Source organism: Curcuma longa, unplaced genomic scaffold (genome assembly GCF_044706935.1).
Source record: "Curcuma longa cultivar G26 ecotype Majalengka, Jawa Barat unplaced genomic scaffold, ITB_CL_G26_1.1 contig_21037, whole genome shotgun sequence".
Classification (NCBI taxonomy): Eukaryota; Viridiplantae; Streptophyta; class Magnoliopsida; order Zingiberales; family Zingiberaceae; genus Curcuma; species Curcuma longa.
The window spans coordinates 112,161-131,525 of record NW_027431543.1 but is presented as its reverse complement, the minus strand read 5'-3'; the positions used below and the strand labels follow the sequence as shown (position 1 = coordinate 131,525).

At 33.7% G+C, this 19,365-nt stretch overlaps 1 protein-coding gene across 1 annotated transcript; it reads left to right on the top strand.

Moving 5' to 3' along the window:
• Positions 1–4,051: 4,051 nt before the first annotated feature.
• LOC141817560 (uncharacterized) lies at positions 4,052–5,094 on the top strand. Its single transcript, XM_074705199.1, has 2 exons — positions 4,052–4,822; positions 4,922–5,094. Exon 1 carries the CDS (start codon positions 4,169–4,171, stop codon positions 4,805–4,807), a length of 639 nt encoding a protein of 212 aa, XP_074561300.1. The 5' UTR covers positions 4,052–4,168; the 3' UTR covers positions 4,808–4,822; positions 4,922–5,094.
• Positions 5,095–19,365: the final 14,271 nt, after the last annotated feature.

Genomic DNA, 19,365 nt, shown 5'->3' with positions numbered 1-19,365 from the left:
GAAATGATATTGTAAATAAAAATTTGTTCATCTAATATTTTCCATTAAATTTATAAGGGGTAGTAGAAATATAAAAATATATTCATTTTGCATTTTTTTTTTAATATGTGCATGTAGTGTGTAGGATGTTAGTATGTTGCATGTAGAGTTCAACAAACTCGTAAGAGTAAAATTGTTAGTGCAATGACATCCTAAGTGGTTAAATTTGATTAGAAGGGCAGGTTGCATAACTCGTATGGAAATTGTGTTGATTACTTACATTGTCTAGTTAAAGGTGCTTGGTGGCTTAAAGGTCAAGAATGAGGTGGACTTTGAGTTGATTTGGTGGGGTCGAATTGTGTTGATTACTTCCCCCGGTCTAGTTAGAGATGCTCGATGGTTTAAAGGTCGGGAATGAGATGGAATTTGAGGTGATCGATCGAGAATGATATAGAGCAAGATTGGATAACTAAACTTCTAGCGAGGTGGATTCCAAAATGTGAAACATAGAGTGGCTATTAGTTTAGTGGTTTTGAAGCATAAGAATGAGAAGGACTCGAAAGCAAGACAAAGGATGACGTGAAACAAACTTGAAAGACTTGATGCATATGAGAAACCAAAGGGCTAGTGATGTCAACTTTGAAGATCAGAAGATATGTGAGATTTTTAAGGAAATGTAATCATGGGGTTCTCATTTTTCAAGGGGCAACATCAAGAGATGATGTGTAACAAACTGTTGATGAAGGTATAATAGGTTATGAATTGGATACTTAAGCAGATTCAATCCCAGTCAATTGGATGGTTGAGTCAATTCAAAAATTTACTACGGACTCTATAGTGAGAATTGAAATGCTTTTGTTTTGTGTAAGCTTCAATCAACTATATTTTTATTTCATTTGATTTAGTTGGATTTAAATTGATTAAAAATTTATTTCAAAGAAATAAACTTTTCATTGGCTCACAATCATTCGCAGTTTATATATAAAAGTCCACATGCCTCATTGCAATATTATATTATTAAACAGTTTCTTCCATCTAACGACATCAACATTTGATAGGGCACCATTCAATATATTTTTGAAAATTGTTATCGGATAGTATCTCGCCATCTTTCTCTAGTGTGCGTAGATACACACATCAACACCATTATTTGGAGCCTAGCCTCGACCCCAATGACGATGAGGAGGGAGATGAGGAGAGACCTCGTGTTGGATCGAGATTGCAACTAGAGGGTATATGATTTGGAACTCTTAATTCATACTCTATGACCTATGTTCTATTAGGGGATCATTTTTGGAATCCTTTTATATTTTGATACTTTTAGAAGGTGAAAAAATCTTTTATAAATCTAAGTGAGAATACAATTGTTTGTAAAAATAATTACAACATAAAAAAAGGATTATACAATAGAACTTTGCTTTTGACTTGCTTTTTTTCACCTTGAATTGCTCAATAATATCTCGTTCGATTCTCATGTTGTCAACAACTACTTGCTTGTTGGAATTTACTCAATCAATCAATTGATTGCATTAGCTGATTCAACCTAACTTGCATGTAGTCAACTACTTGATTGACAATAGCTATTTGAGTTGTCTAATCCTTCATCTAATAAATTGATATGCTATTATATTTAAATCATCTAAATATGAAGCTTGAATGTCAAATCAATAGTTCTCTTTCTTAATTCATATACTTACATCAATCTATCAATTTATGTATCAGTGGATCAATCATGTGTCACTCGAGTATACTTAGTCGACTAACTTTCAAATAGAAAAAATTTCTATTCATTGACAATTCAACTTGAGTTGGTGGGCTCAACTATTAGTCAATTGAACATAGAGTCGACTAAGACCTTAGATTAAAAATAATGACTTATTTATTTGTTTAAAGGAATAATTTTGTAAAAATGCGGTAGATAATAGGAATAACTTATAATTAAAGAGAATCCATTATCAGATTGTGAACCATAAACAACCACAAACAAGGCCAAAACTTGATACAAACTGTACAAGACGACAGAAATGAATTGTGCTAGATAGCCAAAAGTTTCCCTTTGTATATATCAAGATTGATATATCTTTCTGAGATTATATATGTGTAAAGTACCATGACTCCTTTCACAAGATCAGTACTCAGTGAACTTCACTAATCGACATAAGTTAATCCTTCACCATTGTCACTGCATTACCAGAACCAACTAATGGTCCATCCTTAATGTTTGAGGTGAAATTATTCTTCCTGCTCTGCACTGTACTCTACATAGAACCCTCTTATACATGCAATTAGGTGAATGTATCTTCTCACTTAATCATTTTCTCAAAAGATATATATATATAGCTTTTGATCAGATTTGTTCTTAGTACATCTTGTTTTCAATAACTTGTATATATATATGATGTACACAACAACATGAGCTCATCATTACAAATGGAAGCTGAGCTCAGTGTTAGCATTTAAGAATCTCCCAAGTTCAAGTTTTGATTGATTTACTTGTATTTAATCAATCTGCATACTACAAGTTAATTAGCTGCTTAACGTTGAAAGACTAGCTTCCTACCAAATCAAGAGACAAACATTTATAATTAATGTCACCAAACATAAAATATCTTTGTGGAATTGTTCCACAATCTTGTTTTTTTTTCCCTTGGCCAATATTTGAGAAGAGTAGGGGTTAAGTAGAGTGCAAGACTGGTAAATACTATGGCAAGTGTGCAAATGACACCATTTTTTTATTTCCAAAGTGCCATCATTCATTTGACTTCTATTTTGGCACAGATATAGATAGATAGATAGGCGTAGATAGATGTAGAGAAAGAAGATTGCCAAAATTTATAATTTCTTGTTGCTTTCTTGCCATCATTATGATTGAGATCCCAAATTTGGAGTAAGGCTTAAGGAGTATTTTTGGGCGAGGAAGCAACTATGCACGTAATGAAAGCATCGTGCTTGATCAAGATCTTAGATGTTATATATTCATGACATAACCGATGTAATAAATCATGAATACATTTTGTATCATAATACGTCATCTATTTAAAATTGTTTGGTCGACGAAACTAGCTTGGTTGCAAATGTAATGCTTTGATCAAACAAAGTAGTCTATCATTGAAAATTTGAAAAGTATGGAAAATTCAAAGGTTCAATTGACTAAAGCAAGTCTTAGATTTACTATTAATTTGATCAACCCAAAAACCTAACATTCTAGAACCCCTATCTCAAACATAGCTAGTTCCTCAATACCTAGCTACTTGGAAATTGATTAAGGTTAATATTAATTGTGATCGAGCTTATATAGCCGAAGTTCAACGAGATTTATTTACATATAACTTATCCAATTCTTACAATATGAATAACTCTTTTAAACTTCAAGTTCTTTTCAAGATGGCGCTATCCCTTAGAGATCAAATCTCTCCATAGTTTCATTCTCGATCGGTTCAACCAACTTGTCATCCTACCTCGAACCTAAGAATTTGTGCACGCAAACGACATGTTAAATACGAACCACTATTTTAGTCCATTTTATCAAACACCAAAACTCATGAAAGATTAACAATGAGGACAAGAGGCTCTAAAAGTAACACTAAAAGAGTCACAATAAGGTAAAAACCTTGATGTACCCTATCCAATTAGAGTAAAAGGAGAGCATCATTCAACTTGTTTATGAAAATGGAAAATATATAGTAAACAATACATTACATTTTGATAAGAAATAACCATGCATGTGTACTTGCTAAAGTGATTCACAAAGATAACATAATCAAGAAATCCTCCTCCATTAGATTAAACAATTAGGGAAGAGCCTAACCATTGTCACAATATGAATTATTTATAGTAAGCAAAATCTCTCTCATGAAGGTAATTAAGTCAAGGGCAACTAATTAATGGTTTATTGAACAATGTGAGGAGAAGGATGTCAAATATTCACCAATGAGAACAAACAAAAAAAAGTTTGTTCAAGATGAAATTCAAAAAGATGAAACAATTTGATGAATTCAAATATTCAAAAAGATGAGTCTATAAAAGCACACGTTTTGCTCCAATTCCTTCCCTCACTTCTTCTTCTTCTTCTTCTTTCTTCTTCTTCTTCTTCGTCTTCTTCTTCTTCTTCTTCTTCTTCTTCTTCTGTCAATTGACGTCTCATCCTCTCTCATTTTGTGCTACTGATCATCATTAAACTTGGAATAAGATGATAAGTTTTAGAAAGACAAGCTTCCTTCTTATTTGCGTCTTCTCTACAGCTCTGCTGGCGAGCCTCCTCATCCCTTACTCCTCCGTCCACCTCCGCAACTCCACCGCTCTTCATCGCCTCTGGATCACCTCCCAGCTCATCGTCCTCATCATCTGGAAGATTTCCCCCGCCAAATCCGACGCCAACCAACCCCAACAGCGGACGGAGCTCGACCTGCCTCCTGGCGTAGAGGATCCGCCGGAGCTGAGCTGGTACTCCGCGCCGTCCAATGAGCCGGCGCCGGAGGAGGCCCAGAAGGAAGTGGCGATCGCGACCGAGCACCCCTCGATGGAGGACGCGTGGCAGGCGATCGTCGCAGAGAAGGGCAAGCGGGTGCTGAGGAAGAGCGAGACTTGGGAGCGGCGCGGGAGGGCGGAGGCGGAGAGGGCAGCGGCCGCAGCCTTGAGGAGGTCGGGCACGGCGAAGGGGTGGGAGGAGCAGGGGTGGAGACGGCGCGAGAAGCTGGTGGAGGAGAGCCAGGAGGAGCTGCTCCAGCGCGTGGAGAAGTTCATCGAGAAGCATTACGATCACCTCCGCCTTCAGAAGCAGGAGTCGGAGCGCCGCCGCTTCTTGGAGAGGCAGCTTCTTCGTCACTAGCTAGAACACCATCTCGTATGCATTTACAGCCGATTCCAATTCACAATTGAAGCTCAAAAAAACTACGATCTTCGCTTTCTCATGCCGTTTTTGTCTCTGCTTGTCGATTTGCAGGTGCAGAGCATGCATCTACCCGATCGAACTGGCGATTCCTGTACATACTGAATGCGATATTAAAGAGCTATATATCTATATGAACTCGCTGCACCTGTGAATACGCAAATCTTTGTGTGATGTGTGTTTGTTTGCATGTGGAATAATTATAAGCGGAATATTCTTCCTGATCGCTTGTCAGTCGTTAAGACTTTGATAAATATACATGATTACTGTACGAAGTTCGAAAATTAGACCAATTCAGCACAAAAGGAAACAATCTGGTGCAGGGAAGAAATATATATATATCAGATAAATTTTCGCAGGCTATATCTGTTCATACTTTGATGAAGCACCAGAGTTTGGAGCTAATGGAAAGACTTAGTTGCGCTAGTTTTTGTTTACTTGGAAGAGAAAATGTAATGAATAAGCAGGGGTGAGAAGGTGAGAACAAAATGATTCCATTAACGTGCTTGGATGAGGTAGCTGTCCTGTAAGGTACTTGTTACGAGTGAGGTAGTTACAGGGGAGGGGATGGTGAATAGTGATGCACTTATTTTTTTATCAATAAAAGATTAATATGTAATAAAAATATAAAAATAAATATAAACTAAAACATAAGCACATAACCCAATCGATTTTAAGTAGTTCAGAACCCTCCATTTTTACTCCATGATTTAGAGTCTTAACAGTAATATTATTATTCTTATAATCAAATATTTTTCAAAGATGAAGAAATTTTTACAACTGTAACAAAAGATAAATTCACCACCCCTAGCGGTTTCACACGGTTGATCCCATAATCATTTGTGAGGAAGTAAATCGAAAAACTATAATTGACCATTAAAAAAAAATCTCGAAATCTCTTACAACATACAAGAGATCTTTGCTTTTCTTGCTTTAAATTGCCTTATGAAGATTTGGAATGCAAAATGACTTGCCTACAAAATCTCCAAGAATTGGTGCTCTGAAATCCTCCACAAAATTACTTTTATAGAGTTGTTGTTGTGATTGCTTTTCGCTTAACAATTGACTGCCTATCACTATCAGTCGATTGCTCTACTGTTGATTTGCATATTGCTATGCTATATTAACCTAATGGCTCAATCTAACTCAGCAACAGTTCACTTATTAACACCATCAATTGATTGATGCTTTATCAATTAAGTTCCCAAATCTATTATGAAACTATTTGCTCTAATAGTGTCATCAATCGAGTTCACCACTCGAATGATGAATTAGTCGATTAATATCACCTATCAGTCGATTAGTTCTTACCAAAATAGTAAATCCCAAATTCATGATTTTAGATCATCAATCGACTGGTAAACCTATATTAGTCCATTGATACCTTTGTTTCAGCCTTATCATGATTGAACTCTCACTTTGTCTAGTATCTGGCTGATTTTAATCTATCAGAGCTTCCTTTACCTAATATTTAATCAATTTTGACCTGTAAAGATTCTTCATTGTCAAACATTTTGTCCTCCTTGACCTATTTAAACTTCTCATCTCATACATAATATCTATTAACCTTGACTTGTCATTACTTCTCCATTTCCAAACATTCGGTCATTTTAACTTATTTGGATTTTCCATCTCATGCTTAATATCTAGTTCTCCACGACCTGTCAGGATTTCACTTCTTATGCCTAATATCTGGTTCTCCATGACCTGTCAAGACTTTAGTTTCACATGCCTAACATATGGTCTTCCATGATTTATTAAAACTTTCATCCACATGTCTAACATCAGGTTTTCCATTATATGTTAGGACTTACATCCACATGTCTAACATACGATCCTTCATGATTTGTTAGGACTTCTATTCACATGCCAGATATTCGATCCTTCATGATTTGTTAGGACTTTACTTCTCGTGCCTAACATCTAATCCTTAACGACTTGTCTGGACTTCTATTATTACCAAGTGTCAGATCAACCGTGATTCACTTGGGTTTCACCACACATGCTAACTCCTTGTTGGACTTCTAATTATCAAGCATCAGGTCAACTGTAACCCATAATTGGACTTCTTCCTTACTAACTTCCTGTTGGACTTTCAACTGCTAAGTATTCAGTCAACTATGACTTATTTGGAGTTCGCTCTTGTCAACTTGTTGTTGAAATTCCAATCATCATGTGTCCAATCAATCATAATCCACTTGGACTTCTCCACTGTCAAATATCTGGTTAACCTTGACTTACTTGACTTTTCGCTCAGCTATCAAACATCGAAGCCCAAATCAATCTTGGTCAACCTTAACCCGAGGTCAATTGCACCAATAATCTTTTCTTTTAACTAGAAAATCTTGATTTCAACTATCAAATATATTGATCAACTATCAAATATCCAATCAATCTTGACTTATTTGATATTTCGTTCAACCATCAACTATATTTATCAAATATTATATTGAAATTCAATTTGAGTCAACTTGAACTTGATCAACCTTGACTAAAGATAAATTACACCACGACTTATATACATGGTATACTGATTGCATATAATAATATACAATAATTCTATACTACAATTTTGTATATTCATAAAGTGTAATTTTGAGTTTTAAAAATTATATGTAGAACCAAAATAAATTACTATTTAGAATTATAGTATATAACTATTTAAAATGATAACATATATTTTTTTAATAATACAATTTAGACTTCGCTTGATTAATTCTAGAAGTAGATGATCTTCTCTTTGATTCAACTACTAAATAAATTTAGAATATAATTTATGCACACTTAAAAATTGACATTCAAAATATTTGTCTTATTTGAAATTTAAACTTTGATTTTCTCTGAGTGCCTTAGCGTTGCATCTCAAATTAAGTTGTATCTTAGTCGTATATGGCTAAAAAAATTATAGGATACAATATACTATGATTTAATGCATTCATATATTATACCATGCCTATTGGAGTTTGGGATTAGTGTTCACATGATGCAACCCCCTCCATAAGCTCACCTATGTAAGGAGCTTCTTAGAGATTGTGTCCCTTTTCTTTGGCCTTCTTTAGTTATCTCTAAGCCTCTCAATCTTTGTAGAGGAGGGTCACAATAGACATGAAATTGTACTATGGCGATGGGCTTAGCATTGCCCTTCCCGTAGTGGTCAATACAGCTTTCCGATTTAACTCCTCATAGACAAAACCATGGACAAACCTTTTGCTAAAATGGAAGGGTTAGATCTCATATTGCAGTGATGAACATTATGCAAGTGAGTGTAGGTGGCAGTGAAAGAATTGAAAATGAGTCATTATGAAAAATTGTAATTAGGAAAATGATTAGACTTGACAAAGGGCATGAGATCTCAAGATAAACCATAAGAATTAGGTAGGGATGTATGTAATCTTTATGAATGTATCCTGACTATAGATAAAGCAAATGTTTCTCTATACTTGTTCATTCATTTTCTTAGATGTATTTGCAAAGAAACAAGGCTCTTCTTTTCTCCATCTTCTTGCCTTTTTTTTTTTTTGCATTTTTGTTTGCATATATAAATTTGCTATAAATTCTAAAAAAACATTTTGAAAATTAAATGTTGATGTCACATATGTTATTCCTTGGTTCAGTTGCTAAATCCGTGCAATCCCCCCTTCATGTATGGTTACCTGATGTAACAGAAGGACCTACTTCTATATCTCGACTCTCATACATGCTACTACCATGCGCAAAACTCATATAAAAAGTACCCTTTACACATGATTGTATAAATGAATATGAAGAGTTTGTAGATACTATCAAACTATATAATACATATCCTACAGCACATCATGTTACCAAATCATATTCTAAGTGCTATCAACTTGTATCATAATTGCTATTTAAAGTTTTCCATTTCTCCAATCTTCACACTTTCAGACCTCTCACAAGTGGAAATCTGCTGCTCTTTTCAGAACACTGTAGGCCCACCATGACCTAAAACACAATCTATAGCAACCCACAAGATCTCTAATCTTGACTATTCTCAACACCCTTTGAATAACAACTATAAAAGAATTAACTATGAAATGTAGTGATCTTCTTTTCCCCCTTGTTTGATGGGAAAGGAATGGAGGTTGAATAAATTTTTGGTAGTGGGATACTCTTTAGTTCCATCTTTAGTGCCAAGTCAAGCTTTAGCTTGAACAATAAACTAATATATCACATTAATGCAAGCCTCTCTTTGTGGAGGCTGATTGATCTAGTAAACTAAACAACAAAATTGACTAGTACTACTTAGTGACTTGCATGTGATTCAGTTTGTCCTATTGTTTCCCCTAAAGGTCCATCCATTGGAATGATCAAGAAGAAAGTGACACTTGTGTAGGATGGCCAATAGTGAAGTGAAGGCATACTGTTTGGATGAATACTCATCCACAGTGATGTGATCATTAAGTAATACAATGTAATGCCCTATATTTGTCTTCAGTGTTCATATTCCCTCTTGCAGATTTTGGTCATGATGATGATGATGGTGAATGTTTATAATAGTGAGTGGCCACTAGGTCTTGTTGCCTAATCTATTATTTGTGCTATAAACTAAACTGCTTTAGCTTGACTGGGGCAGAGTAGAGTAGGAAGGAAATTCCACACAGTGGGGCAGAGTAGTTATGCTGTCTGGAAATTATTAGGAAGAGCTTTAGCCAAGGAGGCCAAGCCACTATCTTAAGATAATAATTCATGATGTGGGGGTGCTATAGCAATAGAGCCACGTGGCAGCTGTAGGACTCTGTCGAAACGGAGTCGCATTGGTCCGACCCGACCTAGGCCTCAAAGTCAGGTTTGTGGACCTACGGGTAGGATCGCATAATTGCGGCCTGACCTGAACTGAGCTAGAAGGGAGATTTGATTGGTTGGATGGGCAAGTGGGGGAGTGACTTGAACACGTTCTAAAAGCGCGGGGCAGATGTGTGAAGAATGTGTTGCATGGCAAGATCCTCTTTCACTCTCCAACTGGTATAAAAGAATGTCTATAAGAGCCTTGCTAGTCTTTGAGTGTTGGAGGAATTTCGTTAAGGTCTGTCTTAGTCCCCTTCTAACTCTACTTGGTATTTGTAGGCTTCCTGGTTGTTCAATAGTCGGGGGAGAGGTCCGTACATAGTTTGGGCCAATCGTCATTTCACTTGTTTTCGAGGACGTTAGGCATACCTTTAGTGATCATCCTCCTTTGCCTTAAGTTGGCAATGGGCAATCCCCCATTCTCATTGCTTGACCCAAATGCGGCTTGATTACTTGTCAACACAGTTAGTTGCCGACCTGATAAGAGTTAACTCGATAAGGAAGCTCCCGGCCAAAGACAACTCGATCCTTATCCGACCCGATGGCGGCGACCTATTCCGAGCCTTCTAGGAATGGGAGGCATGTCTCCGTTAATATCATTATTAATTAAATGGTGAGCTTCTTAATTTGAGCAAGTAAAATTTAAGAAAGGATTGTTATTCTGATTTATTTGTGTATTTTTACCTTTTTTTTTTCTTTTAAAATTTGCTGTGTAACTGGGTGGGCTTGAATGGACTGGGCCAGGCCCAGGTTCAGGCCCAGCGGTGTATGGGAAGCTGTGGGTTGGGCGCCTAGGCCTGCCTGTACGTAAGGCTCTATTTTAGTTGAAAAAAGTTTATTTTTTATTTAAAACTGTCTAACATTTTTAGCTATTTTTTAAAGAAAAATATAATGTAATTAAACTTCCCAAGAAGTTTTAAGTTGAAATAAATTTTAAGTGAGTTAAACTGGTATTTCAATTTTAGCTCAAAATAGCTCATTCGGGCAAATAAAAGTAGATATAGCCAAGATTTTATGAGAGTTTGGTGAATAATATTTTATATTTTTTGTATAGAAAAGTATTTTTAAGTAAAAATATTTATCAAATGAAGTTCTAGCTAAAATTTCTTAATGAGCCAATACGACTAATTTTGTTCCTAAAATTATATCATCCAATTTTAGAGAATGTCAAAAATAATATCTTATTTAAGTTATGAACTCCATTAATATTGATCAAAACGTTAACTCTTTGATAGCATCGCCAAACCTCAACCGAATCAAGTTAATTGTTCCAATCAAAATTGAGCAATGGCAACCAAACCTCAACTCATGGGCCACATATGGCATGGATTGAGTCCACTAGCATCGACCAAGGATGCTTCAATTATGTCCTCGAGTAATGTTACAGGAGTAAGATGTTCAGTGGTTTATCCAAGCATTCACAATTTGAATCCCAGCTATGATGTAATATAGGACATTTTCTTCCTTGGCTAATAAGATAAAAAATTTAAGACATTGTTTGTTAGATGCAGAGTGACACGTGCTTTCGGATTTATTCTGGTAGTCGATAAGAAATTTTTGTGGAGTCAAATTGATCATCTTCAGAATTAATCAAATCATAAAATTGAAAACTTGAATTATTAAAAAAAACTCCAATTATCGCATGATCTGAGCTAATAAGCTTGTTCATCAGTTCCGTTGCATGGAGGGCACAAATCGAGTTTGTCATGTTATCACATAGACTTAGGGTTGGGTTCCATGGGCTACAACCCTCCCTCATTTATTTTTGCATAAGAGTAGGGCAGGATTCGATAGACTATGCTACTCCTTTATTGTTTGTTAATTTTATAGACTAGTTATATAGACACTACAAGAAAAAAAAGATTTCCCGGCGGTTTAAAAATCGTTTAGCGGCGGTTTGGAACCGCCGCAAAATCATTTCCCGGCGGTTTGCCAAACCGCCGCTGATACCGGTGTCGTTAAACCATTTAGCGGCGGTTCTAAAGAACCGCTGGAATAACCGCCACTAAAGTAGATTTTTCGACGGTTGTTTTTGCGGCGGTTCGAAATATTTCCCGGCGGTCTGTTTAGTGGCGGTTAGAAATGATTTTCCGGCGGTTGTATTTGCGGCGGTTTGAGATAATTTCCCGGCGGTTCTTTTAACGGCGGTTAGAAATGATTTCCCGGCGGTTGTTTTTTGCGGCGGTTCCAAATAATTTCCCGACGGTTCTTTTACCGGCGGTTCGAAATACTTTACCGGCAGTTTTTCCAAACCGTCGCGAAATGGTTTCCCGGCGGTTTGCTAAAACTGCCGCAAAATAATTTCCCGGCAGTTTTAGCTTTGAGTGTGCAATTACAAAAATTCCAACATACGATGATTTTTACAAATAAATAGAAAAATAAACCAAAAATTGTAATAAATAGAAAATTTTACTTGCATTAATTTCTTACAAAAGTTGTCAGATGTCAAATCACAAACAGTGAATTTAGGTTACAAAAAAACTGAAAGTTTGCTTGGTTACAAAAAAACTGAGAAATCTCTTTCTCAAATGTCAAAAATCCTAGAAATAGATCCCTCGCTTTCCTTCAACTAGGTTGCAAATTCATTGTTTTTTGAAAAGTAATCATCCTTGGAGAGCTCTTCAACTTGTAAAGTAGTCATGCCTGCACAAGTACAAAAAAAAAAATAGAAGAGACAAACTATATAACCTAAAGAATTTTTAACAACAGTATCATTCAAGGAAAAAAATTTCAACAGTATCATTCAAGGAAAAAAATTTCAACAGTATCATTCAAGGAAATCTACTTCAATTTTTAACAACATTAATTTCATACTAGCAGGTAAATCTACTTCGATTTTTTAACAACAGTATCATTCCACGAAAAAACAATCAGTTTTTCCTTAATTGATCCTAATTACCCAATCTGATCCAGCAAAATTTCTTAAACCACATCATATTATAAAGCAAGACATTACCCAATGAAGAAATGAAACTTGAACTAAATTCTGAATCTACAACGATTATCATTTTCAGTGCATACCTAAGCTATTAGGGGGTGTTTGGTTGGGGGTAATCTATGATTACCTTGGTTATCTGTCCAAAGTTATCGTTGATAATCTTGTTTGGTTCAAGTTATGATCGATTCCCAAGTAATATAACATTACCGTCACATCAGCAAATGAGTTATAACCCGGTTATGTGATTACCTTGGCAGCCTAAGGTTTTCTACGATTCCGGAGGTTAACGAAATTTTTTTCATGATTACCCTTCGATTTTAAAATTGAATTAATTAAAATGTACTACGAAATCTAATTAAAATCGAATTAATTAATTCAATAAATTTTAATTTAAATATTTATAAATTAAAAAATAATTTATTTTAAAATTTAAAAAATAAAATTAATGAATTATATTTATTAATTTAATAAATTATTTTATTAAAATAATTATTTTAATGAATTATTTTATTAAAAATGTATATTTTTTAAAATTTTAAAATATAAAATTAACAAATTATATTTATTAATTTAATAAATTATTTTATTAAAATAATTTTTTAATAAATTATTTTATTAAAATAAAATTATCATATTATATTTATTAATTTAGCGAATTATTTTATTAAAATAATTATTTTAATAAATTATTTTATTAAAATAAATATAAATTTATTTTAAATTTAAAAATATAAAATTAAGGAATTTTATTTATTAATTTAATGGATTCTTTTATTAAAATAATTATTTTAATAAATTATTTTATTAAAATATATATATTTATTTTAAATTTTAAAAATAAAATTAACAAATTATATTTATTATTTTAATATTTTTTATTAAAATAATTATTTTTAATGAATTATTTTTTTAAAATAAAATTATCTAATTATATTTATTAATTTAATGAATTATATTAAAATATAATTGAATGAAGGGTAATATAGTAAATATAAAACTGGTTATGTTTTATTCCCTCCAAATAAATAAAGTAAACCAAACAACATTAGGTTATGTTTTATGCCTCATAACCTTAGTTATGTGATTACCAGGTAATCACATAACCAAGGTTATACATCATAACTTGAACCAAACGCACCCTTAGTGTCTATGTTATTTGTGATTCATAAATCATTTAGATAACACAAAAATCATGTTATTTGTGATTCATAAATCATTTAGATAACACAAACTCGCCACATTTATCGGTGAAAAGATAACCTGTTGGATGCATTTAATATCTGATATCTGCCATCTAGACCAAAGTATTAATGACCATCAACCAATTCATCATAATAAGTACATATTAAATAGTGTTGTGAGAAGCAAAGAAAGGATTTATAATCTTACATTCAGCTTTGTTTCTATACTAATTTTTCTTAGCTAAATATAACAACTACAATAATAAGACAAACGGAGTAATCAGCAGATCATGTAGGTTGAACATGCAAAACCAAAACATTTGTGGATTATAAAGGGGTAGAAATGTTTTATGACTTGTACACAACTACGCTCGTGTGAATCCATAAAATTGTATCTAGTCAAGGTGAAATCTCCCTCACCCCCCTTTAAAAATAAACAATAGAAGTGGTGTTTCACTTACATAGTATGGTTCATCAATTAGACCAACAGGAAATATGCTAGGCTGAAAGGTACGGAAACTTTTGGATATCCATGACTATCTGTCCTATTTAATCAGATTAGGATATCCATTTTAATGATTTATTAAACAGGTATTTTTGGACACCATGACAGGCACAAACAAGTATTTTAATGCTTAGGATATCCATTTCTTCTTTCATGCACAAACAAGTTGGATGTTAGGTGGTACCTATGATACATTACCCATTTAATCGGGTATGGATACCCAAGTTCATTATATGGAATGAGCATGAGTAGAATAATTGATAACTTCATAGACAAATTTGGGAATTTTTGTGCTCACCCTCAAGAAAAGGTATTAGATCATTGTTTTCAAAATAGATTAAATCATTAGAGTATTAAATCATTATTTTCAAAATAGATTAAATCATTAGAAGCCTAGGACATTGCAATATGCAATTTGATTATAATTCAGGCCTAGAAGAATGTAAGGAACTTTAAAAAACAAAATAGATCGAGCTTGCAATGGCTTAACAATAAGCTATTCAAAATGTTCATTTGAGTTAGATTGTCAAGTGGCGAAATTGGCTATTGATCACCTTGAATTCTAACAAGATAATCCTAAACTCGACAAAAGTTAATAATGTGTCTCGTAGTCCTTGCTATGGGTAGATATTGTAGACTTACTCGTATGGGTCCATACTAGACGGCTAGATATGTGACCGCAAGACATAGTTAAGTTAGAGTCAAGTGTTGCAATTTAGGAGCATCCCCTTGAGAACATCTCCAAAAAGACTACAGAGCAGAGTCAAGTATTGCGGTTTGGGAATATCCTCGAAAACTACAAGGCAAAGTCAAGTGTTACGGCTTGAGAACATCCTCGGAAAGACTACAAAGCAGAGTCAAGTGTTGCTACTTAGGAACATTCTCAAAAAGACTTTGCGGCTTAGGAAGTGTTGTGTCTTGGGAGCATCTCCGAGAAGACTTCACGACTTGGGAAGTTCACAGCTTGGGAAGTGTTGTGGCTTAGGAATATCAAGGGTTTCTTCCTTCGCAGTTGTTGCCCCGAGTAGACCCGATCATGGTTTGGAATCGATAGTTTCTGGAATGTTAACTTTTAACTTTAATCATCCAATACGTTGGACGGTTACCATTCACAATTCAAAACTGTCAGTTGCGGTTCGATTTATGATTCGCGACAATTCAAAATTATTATTATTTATTAATAAAATATATTTAAAATTATACATTTATAAAAATATAAATATAAATATACAAGGCTTGTATTTATTTAAGTTGTCTATGTATACCTTTAGGATATAGGAAAATTAAAGGCTACGTAGTTCGCTTATCTTTTTATTTTATGAAATGACGTTATTACTTACTTTCATTTTCTATTTCTGTAGTATTAGTTCATTCGGAATCAAAGTCTTTTATCTAATCATTTAAAAGTTAAATTTCTTTCATTCTTTTTGCAACTCTAATACAATCATCCAAAGAGTCAAGAAATAAAGTAGATTGTCGTTTATTTAATATATTACCTATAAAACTAAACACCTATTTTACAACAAAGATTGTCACTAGACAAGTTAGAATTTTTTTTGCTATGATAAAGAGCATCATGTGAAAACTATAATCTTTATAAATATTAGATAAATTATTTAATTTCTAGTATTTTATATAATATTAACATATCAAGAAGAAAAATCTTTAAATGAAATTAAAATATCATAATATATAATTAATATTTTATGTAAAACATATAATTTGACTTTAGGTTCTAAAGTAAATACAACTAACTAAATATCAAGAATATGATAAAAATATTTTTTTTATTTTACTTTCATTGTTAATACACATGGAGATAAAAATTCATTCGAAATATATTCATTTAAAATTAAAGCTATACTATAAAAATTCATCATAACTAAATGAGAAGTAGAATAATAAATACTAAAAAATTATTTGGTTGGATCATTAAATACATTTAAAATTTTATAAATATACTACTATATATATTCCATTAGTGTGAAAATAAATATATATTAGTATTATTATTATTTTATATAAAAAATAAATATAATAAATTTTTTATATTGAAATGAATCTTGTAATAATTAATATATTAAATTCCAATGTGTTGATACTAGAATGCAGCCAACATGACATATGTAGCAAATAAGAAAAAATAAACTATCAATAATAGATTGATATATAAATTTAAGTTTAGAAATTAATCCACATCCTACTAAAATTAAGTATAATAATTGAGAGATATTGTGAGTGTTATGATTTTATCAAAATTTTGATATGCTAATAAATAGTTTTAAATTATCTAGGAGTTATCAATTCATATGACTATCACACTTATATATAAATGAGTTTGTTAATGACCCCTCCAAATATTAAAATATAAAAAACTTTATTATTTAATTTATTAAATTCTTTAATTAAAATTTTTCATGCCTTATTATTATTTTTTATTATACGAGTAAGTATAGTTTAGATAATATATTTAATAAATAGGTTAAGTGATTCTTGACAAAAATTTTGAAATATGCATTTAGACTCAAAACAGAAAGACAGATATTTTACATAACAAATTTAGCTAATAATTCTCTTAATTTATTATCTAATACTTAAATAAACTTAAATCGATACCTCCATTAGTTGATGAAAATCTAGACAATTGCATTTAAAAATATTCAACTCTAAATTTTGTCGAGTGTTTCGTTTCAATGTGTCATTTTAATGATCCATATTAATCATCGTCTAATTGGAATTTATAGGAGGTTTGCAGTACTTGTATTTTGTATGTATTTTTTTAGACGGAAAAATATTTTTCTCAAAATATTTAGTAAAATAGACAATTTTAAAGATATAGTATCTCAAACCTTAGAAGTTTAGGTATTTCCTTGTATCTCCAAAAGTTATTTTGATTTATCATCAATAAATTAAAGGTCATCAAGATCCACAATTCGGATTGATTAATTTCTTCCTCTTTCGAAATCGAGATGATGAAACTCATTCCATTAGAATCAGAGAATTGAAGTCAAAAGCGACAAAGATTTTAAAAATTAATGACGAAAGTAGAGAAGATGTAAAAATAATAAAAGGAGCTGCTTATTTATACAGTTTGAAAAACAATATATATTAAATATATTATAACTATTGATTAAAAAATAAATCTCAATCGTTAAAAAAAATTTAAAAACCTTCCTACAACAATCGAAACTTTCGATTAATCGACCATTTCAATAATAAATTTAAATAAATAAATAAAACAGTTGAATCGATGATGTAAATTGATAGTTTCAAATGGTTGGTTTATTATTATTATTATTATTATTATTATTATTATTATTATTATTGGGTCTGAATCAGAATCGATCATGCCTGATGACCCAGTTATGAAACTAGATCGGATCCGACCAAGGGTTAGGTCTAGCCTCAAGTAGAGAAAGGTCTTTGATACGGTGGGTCTTTGTTGGTTTGACATAGCAAAAGGGATCAATAATAGATTCGAGCTAACATCCGACCTGGCAATGTCAACAGTCAATGGTCAAACCGTGCTTTGACTATCATAGTAACGTCTCGGACGGCCCAATTACCATAACATTTGGCCTGGACACTCTCATTCACCCTGGCCCATCAGACAACTCGGTCACATGCTCTCATAGCTCGGCCGCTCAGTTACACAGTTCGGCCACATATTTCTACAGCTTGGCCGCTCAGTGATGCAGCTTGCCCACATGCTCTCATAGTTCGGTCTCTCAGTTACACAGCTCAGCCACATGCTTCTACAACTCGGTCGCTCATGCAGCTTGACCACATGCTCTCATAGCTCGGCTCGCCGCTCAGTTACACAGCTCAGCCACATGTTTCTACAGCTCGGTCGCTCAGTTATGCAGCTCGGCCACATGCTCTCATAGCTCGGCCGCTCAGTTACACAGCCCGATCACATGCTTCTATATCTCGACCGCTCAGTTATGCAGCTCGGCCAGCTCGATCACATGTTCTCATAGCTTGGCCACTCAGTTATGTAGCTCGGCCACATGCTTTCACAGCTCGGCTGCTCAGTTATACATCTCGACCACATTCTCCGACAACTCGATCACTCAGTCTCTCTTTCGGTTACCTTTGGTGTTGGCAGTTTTAGTAACCGTCCACCTCCACCATCATGCTTGCTCACGAAGCGCACGCTTCATGATGGGCGTTTTCTCTCCCTTTAAAGGAAGAGAAAGCCCTGAGGTGAGCGAGTGAAAAAAACTTCGTGCGTCCAAGAGAAGAGAGGGAGCGACACAATGCTGTGGGTGTGTCCAAGATCAGCCAGAGAGGTGATGCTACCGGCGAAGCGGAAGAACACCAAATCGAGGATTTGGTTTGTGGAATTTGAGGAACTTTCCCTCTGGTGATCATTCCTTCGACGCGAGCTTCCCAACCAAGCAATCCCTGCCGAGTCACGCAACAACAGGTATTATTTACATTTGGTACTAGAATACAACTAATTAAGCGTGTGAACTCTGTCAAAAGGATATTTATGTGTCTTCGTAAATCTCCCAACAAGTAGAAGGGCGCTGTAACTCGTGCTCCTGAAAATTTAAAAATATAATTAAATCAAAATAAAATCATTATTAATTAAATAATTCTAATACAAATATATTAATTGTAAACATATATACCAAGTCCAAGGTATGCTCCACAATGGAACAGGATCCAGTTGTATGTTTTGTGGATCCGGGGCTAGGGCCAGCCAGCTCGGTATTTCTGTTGGATCGAGCTATTGCTGCATTTACCTGCCATTTTTCTGCAGCCCAGATGGCTTGCCATGCAGCCCAAATGTCCTCTGGGATGAAAGATGGTGTGGTACCTTTTTTCTGCATTTATAGAGCAGATCTTTGTACAATTTGGCACAAGTAGGATTTCATGTTTCTTTAAATTCCTGCTCGTGCCCTAGCTCACAAGTATATTTTTTTTGTAAGAAAAAAATTAATTAGTAGAAACAAAAAATAACTTCATTGGTGATTAAAATGACTTACCATAAACTCATCGTAATAAAAGTTTCGCATGTCCTGATCGACATGCCTCCAAATATGACTTGAACGACATATTCGCT